Source organism: Embiotoca jacksoni, unplaced genomic scaffold (genome assembly GCF_022577435.1).
Source record: "Embiotoca jacksoni isolate LCO1_2020_lvr unplaced genomic scaffold, fEmbJac1.0.p SCAF_15, whole genome shotgun sequence".
Classification (NCBI taxonomy): Eukaryota; Metazoa; Chordata; class Actinopteri; family Embiotocidae; genus Embiotoca; species Embiotoca jacksoni.
This window is the reverse complement of record NW_027185285.1, coordinates 14,937,489-14,963,209: the sequence shown is the minus strand read 5'-3', so window position 1 is coordinate 14,963,209 and position 25,721 is coordinate 14,937,489. Positions and strand designations below refer to the sequence as shown.

The following is a 25,721-nucleotide window of genomic DNA, read 5'->3' as shown; positions in this document are numbered from 1 at the left end:
CATCATGAAATATTTTTTTTGGGGGAAAATCGGATTCCAGTCCTTTTTAGATTCCGCTCAGGTGCACTGAAAAATATTTGTAAATATCTGATCCACTATAGCTGTGTACTTCCACACGGAGGGATTTTGTCAACGTACCAAAAAGAAGGAGCTTGCGCTGTGCTGACTAGGAAGTGCGGAGAAATTTATGCGCTTTTTTTCAGCTGAGTTAGCTCATGCCAACTGCTGGTGGTTTGTTCTTGTTACAATTTATTCATAACCTGAGATACATTATATCCGAAGTAGGGGATAATAATCCCCCAGAGTCGACACGCCACATCTTTGAAAATGCCCCGGAGAAAGGTAAGGCAGACGTGTGCTGCAGACTCAGCCATTAGTGCAGCCTGCAGATCGTACACAACATAACGTCATAGCTAATGTTAGTCAATGTAGACCACAACTCCGTAACATCAAACTCCGTGGAAAGAACTGACGGGCCTGTGGGCTGAAATGCGTTTGTACAAAATGCCGATAATAAGTTGCAGTTTGGTAGTGAATATCAGTGTTGCTAGAATCGCACAGTTTGTATTGTTGCTATCAGGCTACGCTTGCTAATGTTTATTGCTAAGTTGCAAAATTGTGTAGTTGTTCAGTAGGTATCGCGTCTTGGTGGTACATGAAGAAAGACTTTAAAAATGCTGTTTTAGGGAGTTTTGACACGTTTTCTACTCGCTAATAGAGACGGTGGCTACAGTTTCATGTCGTTAACGGCAGCTTTAGCTAACTAATGGCAAAGGAACAGGCTGTTCTTTGGGTGCGAGGATGAAACGTCTGTACGCACCAAAACAACACTGTGATTGGACAGACTGATGACAAACTTTGTGTTCATTGGTTTGGCTTTGTTAAACCCCGCCTTCTCTTTAATTTAATTGGTCGCATGCAAATTGAGTACTCAGGGTCTTGTTGTGAAGCTGTCAACTAAGCTTTGCCCACAGAAAGCACACTCAGTATAGCCGACAAGCTTGTGGTATTTTATTGTATAAAACTTTGTAATTTCAATAAATCCTATCCCTTTTTTTGTGTTTACATTTGTACTGTCTGTTATATTTTGTTATATATGTTGCAGCTATTCTTTATTGACTTTTTCCGTTTATCACCTTTGTGTCTTGATTAATTATAACTTTACATATTATTAATTAATTTTCCCCAAATCAATACATTTGCTGAGTGGAACTACGGATCGTCTTTTTAGATGTAAAGTTTGATCTACAACAAAAAGTAAAAAGACAAAGGGAAATAAATTAGGAAAATTAATAAATATGATTGTGAACCAATAAAAAGTGCAGCGACTGAAATACAGAGCATTTTATTTCACCATGAATTAGCAGGCTAAGCTAGTCCTGCAGTAGAATATTTTGGGTATTATTTGAAAGACTAGAAGGGACCCACAGTATGGTATTTGTGTAGTGCAAATGTTGGACGCTGCTTGTCCCCTTTACCCCACCCCCACCCGGCCGGATTTTGGTCTCTGTTGTGGGGTGAGCCCTCCGTTTGCATCACCCCATTAATTTTTTTTCAGCCTGGCGGCCTGCAAATTCGTCAGGTTATGCTGTAAAACAAGTTTCCGGGAGAATTTCATTAGTTTGGTTTCCTGAATTGTTAGGTGCTGGTGACGATAGTGTTTTAAACAAATAGGCAATTTAACAGATTATAATCCGGAAATTTACGAGGAAGGTGCATCTCATGCTTTGTGGTAAATTGTGGTTGGATCGAGAGATATGCGGTACTAGTGTACCCGTGGTGATACCATTAGCTTCATCCAGAGTATTTATTGACAGGTCCGTCGTGGTAAGAGGGGGCGCAGAGCCGGCGGAGATGTGGAGGGGGTGATGCTCCTCCCCCAGCATGGGATCTTTGTTAAATTATCCACTGGTAAAAATAATAATAATAACAATAATATAATGCTTGAGTTGGTCATACAGAATTTCTCTAACTGGTCTGACGCAGTTTTAATGACAGCACAATAACAGATCGCTGACAACTGTTGTTGCTTTCTCAGAGGACCGCCGGCAGCAGTTCGGATGGGACAGAGGACTCGGATTTTTCCGCCGATCTCGAGCACACCGAAGCTACAGAGAGTGCGCACAGGCGCAGCAGCACGCGCCTGACTCGTGCGTCCCTGCGCCTCAGCCGGAGCTCACAAGGTAAACAATTCAAATTCTTAAAAAAAAAATCATCGACTTCAGGAATTCCACAAACCACATGAACCAAGGAAGGCGTAAGTAAACAAGAACAACAGAAAGTTGGGGACTAGAAATTGTACAAAAACAATAGGAGAGGCTTTTAGAGCTGAGAAAGTAATTAACAAATACAGGTTAGACTCAGTGGCTTATAACTGTACATGCTAACGTTTGGATTTTCTTTAAATAGTTTAAACAGTGTAGCAGTTTATAGTATTGTGTAAAAGTCAAAGCTTGGATCTTACTCTTATTTAATTTTTTAAAGCAATACAGAAGAGTAAATTCTTCCCAGAAGGCAAAACTAATTTATTTGTATTAATTATGCAAGGACAGTTTCATGAGGGCAGATGAATAATGAATAATGGAATGTCTTCTGAAGTTATTGTACAACTCGCTTCCCAAAAAGTTGAGATGCTGTGTAAAATGTGAATAAAAACAGAAAGCAATGATGTGCAAATCACATAAACCCATATTTATTTGAAAATAGACCAAAGACAACATATCAAATGTTGAAACTGAGAACTTTAATTGTTTTATGAAAAATATAAGCTTATTTTTTATTTGATGCCGGCAGGATATCTCAAAAAAGTTGGGACAGGGGCAACAAAAGACTGGAAAGGTTGTGCAAAGCTAAAGAAACAACAACACCTTGGTTGAACATCTCACAACTAATTAGGTTACTTGGCAACAGGCCAGTGATATTATTGTGTATAAAAAGAGAATTTCAGAGAGGCTCTGAATAGAGGGGGGGGGGGGGGGGGGGGTTCATCACCTTGTGAAAGACTGCGTGGGAAGATAATGCAACAATCTAAGAATAATGTTCCTCAATGTAAAATTGTAAAGAATTTGGGGATTTCATCATTTATGGTACATAAAATCATTAAAAGGTCCTGAGAATCTGGAAAAATCTCATTTTTGGGTGGCCGTGATCTTTGGGGCCTCAGGCAGCACTAAAAACAGACTCAAATCTGTAGTGGAAAACATTGTCTGGGCCAAGAAACACTTCTGAAAGTTTAATTTCATTTATATGGATCATTTGAATAAGGAAGAAGACCACATAGAGGCTTAAAACCTCCTCACTTTACCAGCTCAAAAGTAGCTATTGCATATGGGCAGCCATAAAGCATGAATGAGTTCAGACAGCCTGACCTCCCCCCAACCACTCACACATAAACTCCACTCCCACCCCCTGTGTGACCTCTTTCTGTTGTGGCTGCCAGGGGGGATTTAAAACAGAAAGACAGACTAACACTGTGGCCTCTGCTACGAAGAGAAATATGCCTACGTTGTCGTAGTCTTCACACAAGCTTAAAAAAGCACAGAGGCCAGTTATCATCTAAAAGAAGGGGATTCAGACGTCTCATTTTCTTTTCTTTGATGGGATCAGTTTCTTCATAACCGCTGAAGCCGTTCGCAACAAGTAACTCTATTTTGTTCTTACCATTTATTCTTGGACTTGATCAGTTACAGAGGTTTAAGAAATCAATCTGTTCAGAGAAGTTTCTGCAGTACATTTTCATGGAAGAATTCATACAGGCACTGAAAAAAGGCTGCAACTAATAGTTTAAGTATCATTTCATGATTGATTATTTTCTTGAAATATTGTTTGGTGGTGTCAGATTTGCTTGTTTGGTCAGACTGTCAGTCTAAAGCCTAAAGATGTGCAGTTTACTTCGATCACTGAAGACAAGGGAAGCAGTAAATCGTCACAGTTTAGAAGCCAGAGATGTTTGTCATTTTAGCTTGAAAAATTGATTTGTAGGGTAGTTGCTAATTATTTTTGATGGATTTGATTTGATTGACGACTCAGTGTATTGACTAATCATTCCAACACTGCACTAAAGGGCCTTGTCTCTAAGTCAGTCTGTTATCTAACTATAGTAGACATAAGTAGCAATGAAAAAATAAAGAACATTTGAAGGGTAAGTAAAAATAGAAGGTGTTTCAGAGAATTGTATCCAAAGTAAAGTAGTCATTATAAAGCATTAAAACACTAAGGTTGTAATCTTTAATCAGAAATTCATAAAAACATGGAAACTTTTCTAACACGTGATGAGGTTATGTTTTAATTGAAAAACTCTCTCCTCTCCTCTCCTCTCCTCTCCTCTCCTCTCCTCTCCTCTCCTCTCCTCTCCTCTCCTCTACTCTACTCTACTCTACTCTACTCTACTCTACTCTACTCTACTCTACTCTACTCTACTCTACTCTACTCTAGATAACTGCAATTCACTACGTACCAGTTCTCCTGCAGCTGTGGGTCCTGAGGAAGGCCTGGATTCAGCAGCAGAGTCGGCAGCAGAAGCAGCTGTGGCAGCATCGGTCTTCTCCTCGGGGCGCAGAGTCACACGCAGCCAGCAGGGGGCGACAAACACCGCAGCCAAAAAGTACCCATTACGTCAGAGCAGGTCATCTGGCTCAGACACTGAGGCTAATGGTGAGACTGGTAGTGCTTTCTGTATGTCTTAGAAATAAGATCAAGATCTCTTCATTGGGGGTTCTTTCAGCAGAGTATTCTGTCATGTTCCTCCTCTCAGACAGCAGATGAATTAGTTGTTAGAGAGTAGGGATAAATTCATGAATGAGGCAGGAGTAGAGTAGACGACTGGGCTGCAGTGACACTGCAGAGAGAAAAGTAAAAAGGAGAGCAGCAACGTCGAGGGACGTTTTAGAGAAACGCAAAAAAAGAGAGTAATAGAAAAGGCTGATGAGTAAACAGGAGAATTGAAAAGGAAGCTAACAGGGCAGAGAAAAGAAGGAACAAGATGAAGAGGTAGAATGGAGGGCGAGGATCAGGGTGTCATTCTTACATCGTGGTGTTGTTCTGCTAATATCATGAGGCCTGTCTGTGATCACAGTGTGTTCCTGATTTTAAAGCAGACTAATATGTCTCAGTAAGTATCCTGTTATTGTGTTTTGTCACCAGAATGAATGAATTACTTGACAGAGACCAAGAACTTTTATCTAACTTTAGATACTATTGGGGATGATGATCTACATCCATTAAAGCAGATATTTCTGCATTTAGACTTTCTATTTATTCCATTTTATCATTTATTGCCCTACAATTCATTAATATTGAGAAGGAAAACAAATGTCATGTTACGCAGTTTAGATTTGATCTGTTTTCATTGCATTTATTTTAATTATATGACAATCTCTGCTAGACTTTGCCTTGCAGTCTCTTTTCATTTGTTTACCCATTAAAAAAAATAGAAAGAAGAAGTGTAAAAAGTCAAAGAAAAATTCTTACAGGGTGAAACACAAGGAATTAATCATACAGTAACAACAAACACTGGGTAGCCAAAATCCTGAGAGACTTATCATGTGGCTCCCTTGTGAGGAGAAAACACAACAGTTCAGGAACAAAATACCCACAGACAACAATATTGCAATTATCTCTGTAAACCTTTAACCAAAACACTGTTACAGTAAATGAAAGCTAAAATCATGGAGCATCGATGATGTTGTGCTAATATGTTTTATGTATCTTACCATGCCAATTACACCCAGGCTTTTTAATAGTTAAAATGAATCATTGGTATATGTGCCTTTTAGTTAAACTAATTATTTATCATTCCTCCACTGAATCACGTTAAAGTGATACCCTATAAGATTTTGATTAAATCCATTTTTATTCGGTTAAATGAGGTAACACTGGTAATTACGCTGATTTATGCCCATGCATTTGCAGTATTACAAACTGAAAGAGTCTGTGGTGGCATTTGCTGGGAAAATTACGAGTGGGGTGAAGTTTTTGACATGTTGTCAATCAGCTGGCAGTGCTGCGAGAGAGGGTAGGGAGAGCTATCACAACAGGCTCTCTTCAATTCATCCGTACCCAGCGGCCAACCGAATGATGTCACACAGGCGACACTGTTTTGATCCCTGCGAGGTGAAGTCCAAAAACACAGCAGCAATTACCAGTTATCATCAAAGGTGCTGCCAAAAAGAACAAAATGAGATTTGAGATTGTACCTTTACCTCTTTCCAAAAGCGTGGTTAATGAGATCCAAATAAAGTTAAATTGGGTCTCTTTTTAGCTGAGCTGAAGCCCTTAAAGATAAATATTTGAGTTCAATATTAAGGTTTCTGTGAGAATAATAAATGCTAATATAATTTACAAATTATTATTCTGGAGTGCAAATTTTAGGCAAACTAAAAACAACAAAAGTCATAAGATAGATCTTATTTAAGTCGGTGGTGTATATTATGATCTCACGTACATAATTTTACAAAATGGGTTTGTCATAGGTACATTTATACACACTCATTTACTTGTCTGTCTGCCGGTTTTCTTGGTAAAGTTCAGCTGTTTATATGTTTTTAAGAAACAAGTGTACGTCTTGACAGAAGATATACATTCTCATTTGAATCGATCCAGCTTTCTCCACAGGCGGTATCACGCCTCACTTCTTACTTGTGCTATAAGTCTCTAAAGCTGGAGCATGTTTTTAGGCTTTAAGTCAGTTTCCCTGCATAGCTACAGTGGGTTTGACTGCAAGCAGTTTTACCATGAATTCAGTAATATGCCTGCGAGCCTCCTGTCCAGACACAAACAGACTACAGGACATTCAGCTCACACTATACCTTCTGCTTAGACACGGTGTGAGACTGACATCTTGAATAGCCCGGTGTGACTGGAACAATAGGCAAGGGAAAGGGTTGAAACGGCTCACGCGCGGGAGCATCATTCTTTATTATTGGATTTCTTTTCTGGCAGCCTCAGCTGGACGATGTTAATAACCTACAAAGATAGATGTGTTGCGGTATAGCGCTAGATAGATACTTTCATCGCACAAAAATGTGTAAAACATTTATTGATTTGTATGAATTATAAATAGACAGTGATTTTTAATAGTTATGTGTTTTTTAGTTTTTGTTTTTGTCCCTTTTGACTCAGCAGATATAAAGCAGGGGGCGGAGCAGGACGAGACTCCTCCTCGCACCCCAACAGGCAACGCCCCGTCCTCGGAATCTGACATTGAAGTTTCCAGCCCGAGCAATGACATCGTGTCTTCGAGCAACGATATTGTAGTTTCCCAAGAAGAGGACGAGAGATTGGCCAAAGAGCTGTCTCTGAAAGAGGCTGCCGCCCACGACCTTTCCCACCGGCCCAAACGACGGCGTTTCCACGAGAGCTACAACTTCAACATGAAGTGTCCCACACCTGGGTGCAACTCATTGGGTGAGGGAACGGACGCTATCCTACCACATTTCTTTTTACTGGTTTCGATACCCTGCCCCTTCCGACCAACTTTTACATATCTGCGTTCATCTCTTAAAATTCCCTCGTTCTATCCCTCCCTGCGTCCTCCTTTTCTTTTTCTCTCAGGCCATCTAACAGGGAGACATGAGAGACATTTCTCTATATCAGGATGCCCTCTCTACCACAACCTCTCAGCTGATGAATGCAAGGTACAGACGCACGCACACACACACACACACACACACACACACACACACACACACACACACACACACACACACACACACACACACACACGCACACGAAGATCTATCAGCAATAATTCCAACCTAAGAAGTGAGTGTGAAACCATGACACTACTTGGCATTTTAAAACAGAAAACCTGTGATCATTTGTTTTGTTCACTGTTATCCTGCAGTTTCTTGTTTGTTTTTTTCCTCATATTTTTTCGGACAGCTGTCTGCCACATTGGAGAAGAAATGTGCCGCATTTTTGCAATAGATATTCTTCATTCCACTTTTAAATATTTTAAATAGTGCTGATTAGTCAAACCACTTTTCCACTCTGCCGTCACGCTGTGACCTCGTGTCCAGTTTACGAAACTGAAGAGAACCAACAGAATGAAATTGAAATTGTCAAGCTGCGAAGCTTCCAGGAACATGCCGGTGGTCGCCGCAATGTTTCTGCTGCGGGGCGGCTTCTGAGTCGTTTGGTGGTAGACGGTGTTGATGTTTTGTCAGGGCAAGTCATCGACGCGCGACAAACAGGCCGAAGAAAGGACGCTGTCGCACCGACAGGACGAGAACAGACACTCCACGAGAAATCAGGTAACGCACGGGTCCATCCAACAAGCCTGGCACACAGTGACACACTCTTCACAGCTAAAACCAGCGGACACACGTACACATATACTGACTTTTCCGGTGACGGTTGTGATCCAGACTTTTAACTAAAACCAGGAAAAGCTGTTTAAGCCTCCTTGCACCGGCTCCCAGTATGTTTTAGATTTGATTTGAAGACTTTACTGTTGACTTCTAAGACACTTCACAGCGTCCCTCTCTCCTATTTAGCTGACCTGATTGTTCTGTACAAGCCTGCCCGTTAGTCTGAGATCCTCAGACAAAAAACTTGTATCTGTACCAGAGACGCGTCTTAAAATTTAAGGGCAACAAAGCATTTTCAGTCAGAGCCCCCAAGTTATGGAACGAGCTGCCTGTGGAATTAAAGTCTGCAGAGTCAGAGACATCTTTTAAATCTTAATGCGATCATTGTATTGTTGGGTGTTGTGTTGTTCAGGCTTGTTAGGATTCTCTTGTTGTTTTGTTTTAATGTCTTATTTTATGTGAAGCACTTTGTAACTTGAGTTTAGAAAAGTGCTATACAAATAAAGTTTATTATTATCATTATTCAGCAAATTCCCCTGTCCATTTTGTGGACTGTGATACAATTGTGTGTTTGCGTTTGGAGTGAGAAGTTCCCCACACAACAACGTTACTCTGAGAGCAGGAATACCTCAGATCACATTGTGATTTGACAGTGTAGCAGGGTCAGAGGCAAAGTGATGAAGGGTTGCCTGAGGTTGAGTCAAAGTTATTTTGGGAGGACTCCTTGACTGACGTAGTGGATTGGTTTTCTTTGATGAGCACAGATGCTCCATTAATATACAAAAAACACTATTATCCCTGACCAGGTATCAAAAGACGCCCTAAAAACAGAATAGAATGACCTATCTAGTTCCGACGGCTGTCAGACTCTTCAACACCACCATAAAATAACTTTGCACTGTTCATTTCATTTCATAGCATCTGACACTTTTTCTATTCATCCTAAACTGTATATATTTATTTGTATTTTATTTATTTGTGTGTGTGTGTGTGTGTGTGTGTGTGTGTGTGTGTGTGTGTGTGTGTGTATTTATTCATTGCTCAAATTCTTTTCTAAAATAATTATTTTTATCTATCTTATTTTATGTATACGTATTTGTAAATTTCTTCATATTGTGAGCACCTTTTTTGTGTTTCTATGCTGCTGCGATGACTAAATTTCCCCACTGTGGGATTAATAAAGTCTAAATCTAATCTAATATGATCTAATCGTAGAAAATAGTTTGACACAAGATAATAAATATGCACATATTAGTACTGTACAAATCCACCAATTAATAATGACACAATACACCATACGTGAGGTAGCTACAATCCATAACTAAATAAGTAAGGTGAAAAAAAACGTGGGTTAGGAATAATACTTGGCTGATTCTTATTATGAAAACCTTTGTCACACTTTGAAATACTTTGTCCCATTTTTCCAGCTCAGGGTGTTATGTGTACTTAAAATGTGTGGGATGTGAAAGCTGTTTGGTTTCTGATACATAATATTCTGTGTTTATTTAGATTTATGCTTATATCAATATAGGTTTTGTGCATTCAGCTTGCGACCACTCAATATGTGAAACATGGGATGATTATAGCCTTCATATACAGTAAAACCGCTCTTTTGGAAGTTATTTCTTTTCCGATAAATACAAAAATGTTTCAAATAATACCCAACTCTTTCGCAAGAAATTATTTATATCTTATCGTCAGACGTTTGGAATTGAAGGAAGTGCTCCGTCGTTACCCCTCTTTCAAAGGCACTGAGCTAAAAGGCTTCTTATAGATCACATAAGCACCGGTGTTAACGTGTTCGTCTCTGTGTGCTCGTCAGGCCGCCACGGACCGTCAGCTGCGCTACAAAGAGAAGGTGACGGAGCTGAGGAGGAAGAGGAACTCCGGCCTCAATAAGGATCAGAAGGAAAAGTACATGGTAAATGGATGGGGAAAAATAATGCCAACACAACCCGCAAATGTCGGTACCTCCTTTAATGCGCCTCTCTCTGCCAAATACGAAAATGTAAACGTTTGCCCCCACCCCCCCCCCCACCCCCCCCTCTCCCACACACACACACACACACACACACACACACACACACACACACACACACACACACACACACACACACACACACACACACACACACACACACACACACACCAGGAGCACCGTCAGAGCCACGGGATGAGCCGGGAGCCACTGCTGGAGAACATCACCAGCGACTACGACCTCGAGCTGTTCAGGAAAGCGCAGGCACGTGCCTCGGAGGACCTTGTAAGAGAGAAAACTCATCATCAGCTCCCTCCCTTTTTCTCCCTCCTTTTATTTTTTTTGTGCGCCCCTTTCTGCCTTACTCCTCTCCTTCTCTGTTTCAGTCCGCAAACCCTCCTCTGCAGCCACAGGAGGAGTCTGAGATATTTTTGGTAGTTTGGAAAATCACTTCCCGTCATTCTGTGTTTGTTTTTTCTCCTCCTCTGTTACTTGCCCCCCCCCCCCCCATGCAGATGAGACGGCACTGTTATTCAACTAGGCTTACTTTACACAATCACGTAGATTGCTTTGAGTATTTTGACCTGTTAACTTCAAATGGCAAATTCTTTGCTCTGCAAACAATAGATTTTGATTAATTACAGACTTGTCAAGCTGCTATTGGTTTATTTTTAGCGACAAAAGAAAATCCATCTTGAAAACTTAAAAAGGAAGATTGACAACAACTTTTTTTTACACCCCATACTTGTCACTTTGTCAGTTATGTGAGTGTTGTGTCATTGCAGCTAGTCCTAAATGATCTATTGAAATGCTGTGGTACCACAAGTGGACTAATTTTCTCATACTTTTTGAGTTGTCATAATTTTAGTGTCAAAGTGTGTCAATGAAAAAGGTCTCCTCGCAGAAAACAGGTACTCTCTAAACTTGTCTGAGGAAATGTGTTTCATATGAAGTCTTTTCTTATTAGTTCTTCATACAAATGTTTCCACTTTGCATCTTTTTTATTTTTTTGGATGGTTCCCTCCACTGAGGTTTAGTGTGTTCGTTGGTTCATCTCGTCCTCTTCCCTGACTAATTGAGATATTTCTCTCCTCTTTCTCCTCTCTCCCATCTGCCTGCTTGCCGACTCTCTCTGCTTGTCCTTTGTACCTTTTGCCTCCCTGTCCTTCCTGTCCTGGCTGTACAGGAGAAGCTCCGTCTTTCCGGCCAAGTGTCAGAGGGTAGCAACATGATAAAGACTATCGTGTTTGGACGTTACGAGCTGGACACGTGGTACCACTCTCCATACCCAGAGGAGTATGCCCGCCTGGGGAGGCTCTACATGTGCGAGTTTTGCCTTAAGTATATGAAGAGCCAGACCATCCTGCGCAGACACATGGTAAGGGATTTTTTTCAGCAGATCTTGCAGGTACATAAACATGAAGAGAGTGGCGGTGTCCAAAATTTCTCCCTATTTATAACTTAGTGCACAAAATTTACATTTCTGTCATTTTATTTGAGTGTCTGAATTCTGAGTGTGATGTGATACTAAAGCGGTGATGATGCAAAATGACCAACAGATGTCCGAAATCTCAATTTACTGAACAAGCGAGGGATTTATCTTAAAACTCTTTCTTTAAAAATGGTCTAAAAAGTCCTGTTTACATTTTCTTTCTTATTATCAGGATTATCAATTATTGACTTTTTTAAATCAAAGGGGGCTGATACAATACACCAAATTGCTGCACCCTTTTGTCTGTCTTTTAATTTGCTGGTCTACAGTGCGTTTGTGTTAATCCTGCTGTTGTAGGTTTTTTGATATTTTTCCAATACACATTCATTTATTTTTTTAAATTCAATTTCGTACATTGTGGTTTGTCTGCTCCTGTCATGAACATCACGGATACGTTTTGATTTTCACATGGGGAAACCCATGCATTATAATTTTAAGTGCTGTATAAGTGTGTAGCTTCAACATTAGGATTAATTTCCCAGATTCAGTCAGCTGATACTCTGCGTATCAACAAGCATGACCACTTTTGACTTTCCTTCGCATTTATAATAAAACAGGCCATTACAAAAACAAATGCACATCTGCACCAACCTTGTAAAATACAATATGTTGTTTGAAGTTTCATTGGTCTTTCCCCCGTTGGCGCAGCTTTATGGTTTGCTTATACCATATTTCTGTGAGAGGAAAAGTCAAATATGCTGTGGATTAGGAGCCGCGCTTTATCTCAGCTAAAATGTCTCTGATCAATAACAATGTTGATGTTGAAGTGAAAATGGACTGTGATCCTGGGCCTTTGCCTGAGATCATACCATAACCTTACTATCGCAACACCTAAGGCTAATTATATTCCTAGACTGTGCTGACTCTATTCAGATAGACTGTATAACTTTGCCCTTCTCATGCAGTTCAAACTGTTTTGGTATTTGAGTGAGAGTTCTGCAAAGACCTTTTTTAAAATGTTTAAAACACAATTTGATTTTTTTAACATCAATACAACAGACCACTGGTGTTAAACTTTTTGGGGATTTTGGGGATTTTCATTAGATGGTAGAGAGGGTTCCCCACTAATCAGAAGGTTGGTGGTTCAATCCCCGGCTCCTCCTGTCCACAAGCTTAAGTGTCCTTGGGCAAGACAGTGAAATCCAAGTTGCTCCCGATGGCGTACCATCAGTGTGTGAATGTCCTCCTGATGGCGAGCACCTTGCATGGCAGCTCATTCTCATTGGTGGGAAACCGTGTAAAAGCCCTTTGAGTCCGTAAGGTGATGAAGCACTATACTTTATCACGTACCATTTAAAACTGGTTTGTAGGGTTTAAAGCAGGTTGTGATGATGATGGTATTGGTGCGATTGTTGGAACTGTGGGATCCAGTGTCTTTGCAGGTTGGCTGATACTTTGACTAAAATTCAGTCCTCTGTTGCATCAGGTTTGAACATGCAAGTTTAATGTGGCTCTTGTAAGTCTCTAATCTTATTTTAGTGCTATAATGACTCACTGGAAGTACTCTTTCAGAATGTTAAAAAGAGGTTTTATTTTAGTTTAGATTTAGTTTAGACTGCTATGTAAAACTAAAAGTGAGATGTTTTACTAACTTGTTGTTTACTTCTGCTCTGCTCTGGTTTTGTCTTGTTTGTCTTTGCCGTCTCCTATGAAGGCCAAGTGTGTGTGGAAGCACCCTCCAGGGGATGAGATCTACAGGAAGGGCAACATCTCTGTGTTTGAGGTGGATGGAAAGAAGAACAAGGTGAGAGACAACCCCCCCCCCCCCCCCCCCCCAGTAGGTCCAGTAATCAATGAACCTCATGCAAGAAGAACATTTTATAGTCTTATTCTAAACTTCTCACTTTTTTGTGCTTTGAGTAGAACTCAGAAAATTGATTCAGCTTGATGAATGCCACTCGTTTGTAAGTAGATATGCATCGGCTATGTGTTCTGCTCTGTTCTGTTGAAAATCAACCGATGGAAACACAACACATATTGCACAAGTTGAAACGTTTAGTGACGCAATGTGTCACCAGAGCTGCACTGTGCTGAGATTAAGATAGGACGATATGACATTAACTTAGATAACATTCTTGCCAAAGTAAAGTAGTGCGCAACTTAAATGGAAGGTGGTCAACAGGATGTAAATACATTATACGGTGCGTGATGTCACGCTATTGGGTGCAATAGAGGATGTTCCCCTGAACAGAGATTCGTATGAGGCAGGTGTCAGAACTGCAACAACTGAACTTGTTCTGTCAAAATATACCTCTATTAATTTGGCAAGCCATGATAATAATGACATTGTGAGCTGGATATTAATTCTGTATGAAGTTTGTTTTCGTAACATATTTTACTTCAGTTGAATTTCCCACTTAACTCCCAATTTGTCCAGGTATTATAATGCTATAAAGGGAAAACTGTCTGTTCACAATGCAGTCATGGACCACTTGTGAATTTCATTCATTACCAAAGCCAGAATTTGAATAATGAGAAACATTGTCAATGCAACAAGTTCCCAACACAATAAGACCCTTTGACATCTACAGAGGCTTCAACAGATGAGTTTGTGAACGGTATGAATGTTAAGGAGAGGAAATGCTGCCTTCAAGTCTTTTGTTTGATTGGCTGAGTGTTAAAATGTCACTTCTGGTTGGTTTCATGGACTGTTACCTCTTTGTATTAAAGATTGACCTTTTTTAACTCCCAAATACCTCACGATGAGCATAATGGAGGTCTGACTGCAAGATCAGTCATCGGCGTTTCCTGTCAGATTTTATACATCATAATGTTTATTGTTCTCGTCGTCTTTCAGATTTACTGTCAGAACTTATGTCTGCTGGCAAAACTCTTCCTGGACCACAAGACTCTATATTATGACGTTGAACCTTTCCTCTTCTACGTCATGACCGAGGCTGATAACACAGGGTGCCACCTTGTCGGATACTTCTCCAAGGTAGCCAATTACAGTCTTCCTTTCAAACATACAGGGTTTTCCAAAAAGACATAAAAATTAGTGAGTATTTAAAACTACTGAACTCTTTTAAGGGAGTTAAGGGTCATTAAGTAACTTTACAAATGGTTGATTTTTAAAGAAATGTTCTACAATGGCATATCTAACATGTTGCACACACTTGGTTTTCATTTCATTAATCGTTTAGAAATGTGTTTAGTGAGAAGCAAAACATTAATGAAGCTGAATTTAAAACCTATGGAATCAGCATGCATGTTACGTACACTTTGGAATGTCAGTTGCTTGATGATGTGGGAAGTCAGCAAATTGAGGGGTGAATTGTTAATGTGCACAAATTCCGATGAGCGGGTTCTAAACTGGCTTTAGCAAATGCTCTTTATTATTGCTTATTTCGTTAGGACATGATATAATATATAATCTGGTGCACAAACAGTCTAAGTTCAATTCATTTTCACGGAATTTCAACATATGGGGAACAAGTGAGTATAAGCAAATTAAATATCAAAAGTAATCAGGAGATTGGGAAAAGTAAAGATCAGACATCATTTTATACTTTTTATACCATATAAATCAGCTATGAAATTGCCAGTAACCTCAAATTAAAAAATATTAGCACTACTGCCACCCATGAAAAACCCATGTGTGTCCAGCCACTGTGTTTATGCATTCATTCTCCTTCTGCAGGAGAAGAACTCTTTCCTAAACTACAACGTGTCTTGCATCCTGACCATGCCACAGTACATGAGACAAGGCTACGGCAAAATGCTCATAGATTTCAGTGAGTACAGACAGTTAAGTGTTCCTCTTTATGTGTCCTTCTGTGGTTTTTGTCTCATAATTTTTACTACCAATACACCCTTGGCCAGAAACTCAGCCCAGCACAATAACACCAGATTTAAGAGGCTGTCTAAAGCACTCGCTCTTCTTAGAAAAACACTGCACACTCTTGTGATTTGGGTGTTACACTCCATAATATTATTATTCCCATTTTCTCACTAGAACAAGAAATGCTTAAAGAAAAGTAGCCAACAAAGAACTGAATTTGATCTGTCCTTCCAGGTTACCTGTTGTCCAAGGTGGAGGAGAAGGTGGGTTCACCTGAGCGCCCCCTGTCCGACCTCGGACTTATCAGCTACCGAAGTTACTGGAAGGAGGTGCTGCTGCGCTACCTGAACAACTTTCAGGGCAAGGAGATCTCCATCAAAGGTCTGAATATGACCCATTTCAATGAAGTTGGAGGGAGGGAGGGAGCGAGGGAGGGAGAACTACATAGCAGCATACCTGCATAACTTGATCCAGACCTCTGAATCACAGCCCACATGTTAGATTTATGAGGACAAAGCAAAGTTGGAGCTCTTTGTATGTATGTGTGTGTGTGTGTGTGTGTGTGTGTGTGTGTGTGTGTGTGTGTGTGTGTGTGTGTGTGTGTGTGTGTGTGTGTGTAATATGTGCATGCATGCATTCAAGTGTGTCTGTTTTCTGAATGGATCAGAGAGCATTGAGGCCGCACCAAGTCAGCATGTTCGGACGATGAATGAAGGTGACGCACACGAGACTTCACCCGTGGTTCCTACAACAACAATAAGTCATCCCAAACACATTCAGAAGACTGGATGAACATCCTGCTTGCTGAGGACATCAGTTTTGTTTCTGCTTGTTGTATTCTTTGCAAAGAGAAGACCTGCTTCTGTGATGAAAACAAGACTCTACAGTCCCACACTCGCAATTCTGTGAGGCTGTACATAAGCACCGCAGTGCTTCGAGTGAAATGCAAATATCAGCAAGCTCTTTGTGACGCTGTAAACATCGTCATTCAGCAGGTATAATGTTGATACGTTCACCATCTTAGCAGGCTTACATTTGCTTGCACAAGACACAAAGTGCAGCAGAGTTCATGGGAATATTGTGAGTTTAGCAAGAATTTGGTCATAAACCAAAGTCCTGGCCAAAATTAATATTTTAACCAGATAATGATGCTGGACAAGAATGTCAATGCCAGATTTCATGACAACGCTTCCAAATGTGGAGCGATTTCTTTCCACCAAACCACCTGAACCTGGTACTGGAGGAAAAGTTAGGGGATCCCTGAAGTCAGGAGGATTCATCCCCTGGAGACCATGAATGTGTGTAACATTTTTCATGCTGATTCATACTACAGATGTTGAGGTAGTTCACTTAAAACTGAAGTGGTAGTCTAACAACACTGCCATCCTTAGAGCCGCCACGCTGTCAGTGATACCGGCCAAGTGTTCTTGTAAACAAACAAACAAACACTGTTTGCATTCACCTTTTTTTTTTCAACATAAACAACAGCGTCTGGTCCAACAAATGTGTTTAATACGTCCTTCTTCAGAAGGCATTTGCACTATTTACACCTCTGTTTAGTAGCACATGCGGTTGTCTGCCATTGTGGCCACGTTTCTTTTCATTCAATGCATATTAAATATAATCTAGTGCGATTTTCTGTGTTTGAAGTGTTAGGAAATGTTTAGCAGAACTATACTTATTACTACATGCATTGTAGAGTTTAATTAGTCTTAGTACTACAGCTACCAAGACACAATATTGCACATCGTTTTTTTATGGATTACTGATTCACTGCTATTCAAAACCTTGTATCACAGAAATAAAAAGGTTAAAGAAAGCATCCAATAATAGATCGTGACCAGGGTCAGACAGCAGCCAAAACACTATGACACAGTTATAACACTGTGTTCTCTCACATCCGAGCCTCTTCTTGTCTTTTTCTTTTGAGCCTGCATTCAAAAGACGTTCTTTCTGTACTGTCATGATTTGCCGGCTCCGTCTCTGTTGTACTCTGCAGCGCTTGTAGAGATTAGAAAACACATCCCTGTTGTACAATGGCGGTTTTATCTTGTAAAAGTCCTTTGATTGGTCTTTTTTTTTTTTTTTTTTTCAACTTTATTTGGATTTTACATTCAGAGAAGTACCGTCCTGATCCATCCTTCTAACTCTGGTCTCATTCTTGTGTTCATAGAGATCAGCCAGGAGACCGCGGTGAACCCGGTAGATATCGTCAGCACTCTGCAGTCCCTACAGATGCTCAAATACTGGAAAGGAAAACACTTGGTTTTAAAGAGACAGGTAGGAAACAAAGTCAGATTTTTTTTCTTCATGCTCTCCTGTCTTCTACTTACTTCATCCAGCTGCTAGCTGATTGGTTATTGTTGAAGCTAAAATGTCTCTTTAACAACTATGATTCATTTTGTTCCTGAAGGACCTTATTGATGACTGGAAGGCCAAGGAGACCAAACGTGGTAACGGAAAGACCATCGATCCCACAGCCTTAAAATGGACCCCGCCTAAAGGGACGTAGAGGAGCTTTCTTTTCACACTCCGAACCCAAAACACACACACACACACACACACACACACACACACACACACACACACACACACACACACACACACACAAACAGATCCTCCTCCGTTCACTGGCATGCTCACAGACCCTGAGCCTAAACCCACACAGTCTTGTACTAAACGCTTTCAGCAGCTACAGCACAGTTACTTCCAATTCCACTTCCAGAGTCAGCTGTTACTCCGGGTTCAAACAGTCCTTGAGATGACTTAAGTCCAACAAATACCACATGAGCTCGCTGATGTATTGCCTGTTCAGAAGGTAAAACTCTGTTGAGACATTTCACAAAATTAGAGGGGAAAAAAAGAAAAATGTTCATGAATGTTAAAGTAATACAGCGATGTCTAATCAAAAATATGTTCAGTTCATTAGAATGAAACACCTCGTCACTTCAAACGTTTGTTTAAACACTACTGTTCACTTCAAATGATGAAAACGCACACAGTACTGCCTTTTAAATGACAAGCCCAGAAGTATGGAGTGTTCCATAATTAATACATCAATTAATAAATAGTTATGAATGAAATACTCACATGAATAGGTAAATGAAAAACAATTTGTGAAAAAGTTATTCAAACTCAAGTTTAAGATGTTATTTCAAGGTTCTAACACAGGTTTGTAGCAATATTTATTGTCAATGTTTAGACTTCATGTGAACCATAAATTATTGTCCAACAAACTGTAAGACTAAAATGCAAAGTAATAGAAAACCAGTGATATCAATATATGTAGGATGAATGATTCTTTCTCCTCGACCATGATTGGTTATCTAAAAAGTCAAAGTAATTGTGCATTGTTGACGCTTAATCAGCACCGAGCACCGTGCATGCCCGCCAATCTAACCTGTTACAGCTAGTCCAACGTACATTTCATTACAAATGTCAGTCAGCAGCACTTTTGACTCGTCAACACATTTTGGCCAACAAAGACCAGCTGGCGGTGATTCAGCAGGAGAAGGCCGAGGCACACGGACAGCGTCTAAGAACAGGCGCCCTTGATTTGCCGCTCGTGTCACATGGCTAAATAGGCAGCTGACACAGAAACTGGAAAACACTGGAAAAGAGTCATTTCACATATTTAAACACTAATCAATCTGAAGGATGGACATCAGCTGCGTGACATCATGCGACCTGTCATATTAGGTTTTTCAAAATGTTGTTTTGGAAAGACGTGTAAGATATTTGGAGTGGTATGAGGAGATGAGATGCTTTTATCAAGTTTACCGTCTTCTTCAGTCGGAGAACAGAAATGGCTCTCGCACCAACTGGCGGCTGTTTGAACCCAGAGCCAGTCAGGAACTCCACATTGTGTCCAGTATTTAGCCCATGTCACCAGTCAGTCGGTTAGCAGGAAGCTATAGCTGCCACTGGCCCTGTTTGGACCTTGTTGCATCACCAGGGAGGGACCTACCTGTCCCCCCCCTCCCCCCCTCCCTTTTTTTTTTTTTTTTTTTTTTTTTTTTTTTTTTTTAAAGCTTTTGTCTCAGCTGTGATATTTTCTGACGTCTACGGTTTCATTCTGGGAAATCTCCGCTGTTAAGAGTGTGTGAGCTCCCAAATATGTTGCTGGTTTTTTTTCTGTGTCCTTTGTTTGGTTTCGTTAAAGTTCTCAATCATTTTTTTTTTTAATACTTTTTCTACCTCTAAGGTTTTACCACTGTATTAAAGCTAGATTGGCCCATTTTAAGCTACTATGTTGACCTATTTTTATTCTTTATGTGTAGCTGTGTTTGCCTAGCAGCTGTTTTCTTCTTTTTTTTTTTTGTTACTAGATTTAAAAAAAAAAAAAAAAAAAAAACAGATAAGCTATTTATATACTTAAAAAAAATATGCTAACTGTGTAGAGCATTAAGGAACGTAGAGGAATGTCTACTTTGTAGGACCTGCTTCCTTGTGAATATAAATATTTATCTAAAACTTGTATGTAGATTTGAATGTTTCCAGAAGCTCTTTAAAGGTTCCAGAGGGCGAATCTAGGGCATCCCGCTACCAACAAAGACAATGACAAAAGTCATTTAGATTTCAAAAGTGACAGGATTGAATCAAAACGTGTCACGTTGGCACATTGTCACCACCGTAATTACGGCTGCGAGCAGCTGAAAGGGATAAATTACAGGGTCGTGTGTGAGCGCAGTACGCATGGCTGGCAGCATTTTTGGAAAATGTTTTAGTTCTCCATAGGTCATTGTGATTGGTCGGAAACTGATTTCCTTTTATTGACAATCTCTATATTTGATCAATTTGGATCGACATTTAAGATTTGTAAAAAGAATCGGTCAATATTTTGGTAAATATGCTCAAAAACTGATTGAAGATCATTATCACGTTCATGCCTGCACGCTGAACATAAAGCTACAGCTTGCAGCCGGTTAGCTTAGCTTAGCACAAAGAATGAAAACAGGGAGAAATCATTAGCCTAACTCCGGCACACAGCCTCCTGTAAGACAACAAATTGTCACTGTTTCAGTTTATTTTTTTTGCACAGACTAAACAAGCACGATGTGTCATAAATTATTGAGTTTTAGAGGTTCCGGTAGGTGGATTTATTAGCTTAGGATAGATCTTGACTAAAGGTTTCTGCCTGTCTACAGTCTTTGTCCTAAGCTAAGTTAACCAGCTGCTGGCTATAGCTTCATATTTGCCCATACAGACATGAGAGTGGTCTCAACTGATTCATCTTATCTCCCTGCAAGAAAAAAAAAAATATGTCGAACTATTCATTGAAACATTGTGCCTGACGTTAGACAGCAGTTGGCTGTGAAATTGGAGGTGTGTGGCCAACAATGTCAGATCAAATCAACCATCATCTTTGCTTTCGTGGTGCTTTTTCTTTTTTGTTGCTTTTGTGTTGTAATTTGAATAGTGGAGGAATCTTCTTTTTTTTCAGAGTTCATCTTAAAGTTACATTTCCGTTTCTTTGTCGGTGTAAGAGATGTTGCCTTTAAAGTTTATATGGTTGAAGATGTTGTTTTATGTTTCTTTTCATTTTCTTTTTTTTTTTTTTTTATGTTCCTTTACCTGTATTTTACGTGTTAATTTTTTACTCTAATCTTGTGGTCAAATGTCCTCTTTGGGTCTTACATGAGGGAGAAGAGTCGGGGCGCTGACTGGCAGACGTAAAATCAATTATAACAGGCCGTTGATTTCAAAGAACCACGTTCATCCTTTCAGCACCTGTTCTCAATAAATCTGTGAAACGTGCTGCTGACTGAAATTACTCATGACTTTTGTGAGTGTGGGGAGTTTTTTGCCAACTCCTTAAGTGCATTAACAGGAAAGTGCACTTACTCTTTTGAAGGACTTCCAAAGGAATATATATAAAAAAATTTAAAAAAAACAAAAAACCATTTGAAACCACACTCCTGATGATGATGTTCTATAAATAACTGGGGCCTTTTTTTTTTATTTTAGTATACTTCTCTCTTTTTTTTGCTGAGATTTGACCTGCATAATATGATGAAGTGATTCTAAATGATCTGCATGAATATCAGGCTTTGGCTCAAATGCCTGACAATTACAGAGGATGGGTGTGTTATAGGGCTACCGTTGTACTGATATTTAACAGCCATATAGGGAGAAATCCATCATATGCAGAGAAAGCGTTTTCTTTTCTCACCTTCGCGGTAAATGGACCTGAATGTAAAATTTTTATTGTCTGGAAAAGACTCGATAAAACTAACAGTTCCCCAGAATGTGCTGAACATCAAAGTCATTCAAATCTCACCACGTGATGGATCCAAAAAGATTTTTCTTTTCCTTTACAAATGTGCCGTTTTTAAGAAACGTATCTGTCTTGATGTTTTTATTTGTTACATGTCCTTTGCATCCTGTTGTTTTCCTGTTTTTCTCTGTGCCAATGGCAGCTATAGATGGACAGCTTCAGAGCACCTTTGCCGGCTATTAACGCATCTGAATAGGATCACAGTCACTTAGAGAAACAAAAGGCATTCCGTCACCTTCCATAAGTCACCAGCAACCTGTTGTGGTACTGCTAGCTATTTCAATTACTTACACAAAGCAGCGACACAAAAGTAGCGTGGCATTGATATGTAGCTCAGTTGTGCTTTTGTACTTGCTTCTCCCCCTGCCTTCCTCTTCAATAAATGCAAAACGGTGAAATAATATTGAGGTTTGTCTGATGTGTTGTTTGTGTGTTGGCTGTTCTTCCTAGTAACAGGCTGAGGGGGTGAAGGATTGCTTGGGTCTGGTCAGTGTGTCTAGATAATAAGGAACATAAATGGCTAATGAGGGAGCTTGCAATACTCATGTCATTTATTGACCTTGTCAAGTCAAGTCAAATCATTGTATGGAGCATATTTAAAAAACAACGTCGGTGTTTTAAAAAATGGATGCATAATTAACTTGTAGACAAAATTTAAATAGTTTAATCATGACGTTAACATTTAACACCCAAGACACTTTATGAGAGTCAAAGCTTCCGACTGCATATTTGATAGATAAACGGAAAATTTGAAATTGGGGTTATGCGACAGAAAATAATGAAAATATCACAGACAGCTTATTTGTGGTAAACAGCATTGACAGTTAAAAGGGTGACTGCAAAGATGTTACATGGAAAGGTTAGTTTACGTGTCGTGGCCGTCAGCGTGTCTAGTTTGACAAAATAAATCCTGATGATGTCATGGTGACGTCAACGGTTCAGCGTTGGCTTTGAGACATCGATGACGGCATCGATGTTACAAACTGGGACATAGAGTTCAATGTGACTGTAAATGAGGCATGGAGCTTCTGGTAAAGCGATACTGCTGAGTTGCACGGACTTGTAGTATACAGGTATGCATGGTAGGGACTCAAAGTCAAGATGTCAGCCTCTGTTTTTTCAAGCTGTCTATTGTTAGTCAATCCAGTTCAGAAATACAATACTGAATACGGTAATAAGTTTCCCTTTAAAGAAACGATGGAGGCAATAATTCTAAGTGAAGGAATTGCTCAGGTAGAAAACCGTTTTCTCTACAGATACACTAAGAAATAAACAATCTTTCAGAACAAAAGAAAGTGGAGACAGCTGTGAACAAAACAAGGTTTTATTCATTTATCTGCAAGTTCATACCATTTCTGTGGAATTATGGAGGGGACTGGAACATGATGTTTACCCCTCTTGAAAATTAAAAAAATGGTCCTCAAATCAGCAACGAACTGAATAATTTGTCATGCTGTTGTAACAGTCTGATTCTTTACAGTAGCAATGCGGAAAGAAGACACATTAGGCTAATGTAATTATCTTTATTAGATTTGGCAAGAAATAGCAAAGTCCTTTAAGAGACATTTGGCTTACATATACATTATTTTTAACAAGACTAAATATTATCAGTGACAAAACAGTTGAACAGGGACAGCCAATGAATTTAGTGGTTTGCAGCAAATTGTATTTATCTCAGTTAACTGCAACAGGTGTTTAGACTATCCACCTTGGTGGAGTGCATCACTCTACGTCCTGTTGATCAACAACAAAGGACTGAATAAGGACATTGTAGTTGAAATGAAGCTTTGATTATGGTGGTTAAGGTGAAGTTTTGTTTCAGTTTTCATCTTCAGTAAGAGTCAGTTTTCCACTCGTCTGCCATGTCTAGACAATAGAGAAAAGAGCAGAATATAATGAGGAAGAAGGGCTTGTCAAGGACGAACACATTGAAACAGAATTATGAACCAATTTGTTTAAAATATAAAACTGGGAGAATTATGAAAGACAATGTTTTTTTTTTTTTACCTCTTTCTAAACTTCTTTTGCCCATGAGTCCAACAAACATCTCCCCTTTATTTCCTGATTAAAACAAACATAAAGAGAGACAAAAGATCTTCATGAGGGTCAAAAGAAATCGAATTATTCTCAAGCTGACAAAATGGAGAGAAGAAGAAAGGCCAAACAGAACCGTCTTTTTTCTTATGATGGGATTATACTCACTTTTCCTGCCCAGTCTCACAGGTTGAGATGCACCTGAAATAAAGAAGTGGTAAAAATGATGTAAAAAAAAAAAAAAATGCAACAGGGAAATCACATGTTTCAGTTGGAAGATTATACAGATATTATTGTAAAATATCATGGGAAAAATACCACAAAGCACATATGGTTACTACAAATCAACTTTAAACTCCCCTTGTACTTGTTTATTATTTTGTTTACCCGAGCTTCTTCCCATCAGCCCGTGGAACTGCTGTGCTTTGGAGCGCTTGATCACATCCGCCAGCCGGATAGTTATTCCTCTCTCTAGTGGGTAACCCTACACACACACACACACACACACACACACACACACACACACACACACATACAGAAACACACACTGCTTTGGTGGGCTACAGGACTGAGTAAACTGTAAGTGATTCTTCATATAAATGATCCGATCACGAGCTGCTGTTTGATGGGGAGCTGGTTCTGTCTATGGTGCTGAAACTGAAAAGTGCTTATCACAGCTTAGGATGTGATGAGCTTGTGTAAATGAACACAAATTAGAGTATTGCTACAATTCCCTTCCAAAGTCTCTCACAAAGCATTTTAAAACATCCTCACTAAATCCTGTGCAATGAACTGTGATCACTTTATCATTTCACATCTTAACACATGTTCTGTCTGTTTTTGGACCTTTGGCTCCCTTTCACAGCTCGAAAAACACTGTTAACATTATATGATCAGCTGAATACTTCTAATATGTTTTCTAGTGTTATAAGAAATGTGTATAAACATGGTTTTGAAATGATTGTATGTTTCAAAAGTTTAATATATAAAATGACTCTTGAGGTATTACAAACTCCAGCTGTAAAACACAGTTATAGCCTACACAGCAGATTTTTTTTTTTAATCTGCTTTGCATAACATTAACCTGTTTTTTGTGCAGTGCTCTTCTAAATCCAAAAGAAGAAGATCTGGTTTCTTTTACTGGTTCGGTGCAGGGGTTTGAGCTGATTTTTGCGTCAGTCACTTGCGCTAGATTGAATGTTGACTCTTGATTGAAGCGAATCGTTGTGTACAATTTGTTTAATATCACTGGTGATGTTTAGATCGCATGTGACAAGTGGACTTGTGGACGAGTGGACTGGATGTCACTCTCCATGGTGCTGAAATGTGTGTGTCAAATAAACTGCAGATAATTGAAGGAAAAGCAAAGTGGGAGATTTTTTTTTTCATTTTAGGATTTAATCGAAATGTATATCCAGACTTGAAGTTGGAAAAGTATCCCAGAGAAATGTTGGTTTTATGGCGTTTTTCTACGATATTTTCCCCTTTCTCAAGTCATGCAAACATACTCTGTTCATCCTCCAAAAAGGTGAAACCTCAATAAAAACCCACAAATCCACGTCTCTGCTTCTTCTCCTTCTTCTTTTTTTTTTTTTTTTTTTTTTTTTTACCTGCCAGTTGTCCACCGTCCAGATCTCTCCGTTGTCCTCTTCATTAGAGAGCGGAGTCCCCAGCGCGCCGAAAACCTGCACGAACACGACCAGCAGCACAACTACACACTTCAGAGCCTCCATCGTCACCGAAGGGTGCCAGAAATAAAAAGGGCAGCAGATGGTCAAGAAAAACTTCCCTGGTTTGGACGCATACAGTAGCCAACTAGTTTCAACCTCCCCCCCAAACGCGTGTGTATT

At 39.7% G+C, this 25,721-nt stretch overlaps 2 protein-coding genes across 5 annotated transcripts; one reads left to right on the top strand and one right to left on the bottom strand.

Moving 5' to 3' along the window:
• Positions 1-25: 25 nt before the first annotated feature.
• Positions 26-22,240, top strand: LOC138198420 (histone acetyltransferase KAT7-like). Of its 4 annotated transcripts, none has more exons than XM_069149855.1 (16): positions 26-342; positions 2,039-2,183; positions 4,435-4,653; positions 7,123-7,404; positions 7,552-7,634; positions 8,166-8,252; positions 10,132-10,230; positions 10,462-10,572; positions 10,674-10,721; positions 11,474-11,665; positions 13,434-13,523; positions 14,577-14,717; positions 15,420-15,513; positions 15,795-15,941; positions 17,734-17,840; positions 17,974-22,240. In XM_069149855.1, exons 1-16 carry the CDS (start codon positions 328-330, stop codon positions 18,070-18,072), a joined length of 1,959 nt encoding a protein of 652 aa, XP_069005956.1. In that variant the 5' UTR covers positions 26-327; the 3' UTR covers positions 18,073-22,240. The 4 variants fall into 4 exon arrangements, with proteins under 4 accessions (XP_069005956.1, XP_069005955.1, XP_069005958.1 ...); XM_069149854.1 differs by having other exon boundaries at positions 7,120-7,404; XM_069149857.1 differs by lacking the exon at positions 10,674-10,721 and having other exon boundaries at positions 27-342; positions 7,120-7,404; positions 10,462-10,551.
• Positions 22,241-23,164: 924 nt separating this feature from the next.
• LOC138197696 (protachykinin-like) lies at positions 23,165-25,721 on the bottom strand. The gene is made up of 5 exons (XM_069148555.1): positions 25,482-25,721; positions 24,259-24,355; positions 24,040-24,072; positions 23,845-23,898; positions 23,165-23,703 (listed from the first exon to the last, which is right to left on the bottom strand). Exons 1-5 carry the CDS (start codon positions 25,602-25,604, stop codon positions 23,669-23,671), a joined length of 342 nt encoding a protein of 113 aa, XP_069004656.1. The 5' UTR covers positions 25,605-25,721; the 3' UTR covers positions 23,165-23,668.

Coding starts and splice junctions, on each gene's coding strand:
- LOC138198420 (XM_069149854.1), top strand. Junction 8,253..10,131: donor GACACTCCACGAGAAATCAG/GTAACGCACGGG, acceptor TGTGCTCGTCAG/GCCGCCACGGACCGTCAGCT. Junction 10,573..10,673: donor CACGTGCCTCGGAGGACCTT/GTAAGAGAGAAA, acceptor TCTCTGTTTCAG/TCCGCAAACCCTCCTCTGCA.
- LOC138197696 (XM_069148555.1), bottom strand. CDS start 25,604: ATGGAGGCTCTGAAGTGTGTAGTTGTGCTGCTGGTCGTGTTCGTGCAG. Junction 24,356..25,481: donor GGACGGTGGACAACTGGCAG/GTAAAAAAAAAA, acceptor GTGTGTGTGTAG/GGTTACCCACTAGAGAGAGG. Junction 23,899..24,039: donor TGTGAGACTGGGCAGGAAAA/GTGAGTATAATC, acceptor TGTTTTAATCAG/GAAATAAAGGGGAGATGTTT.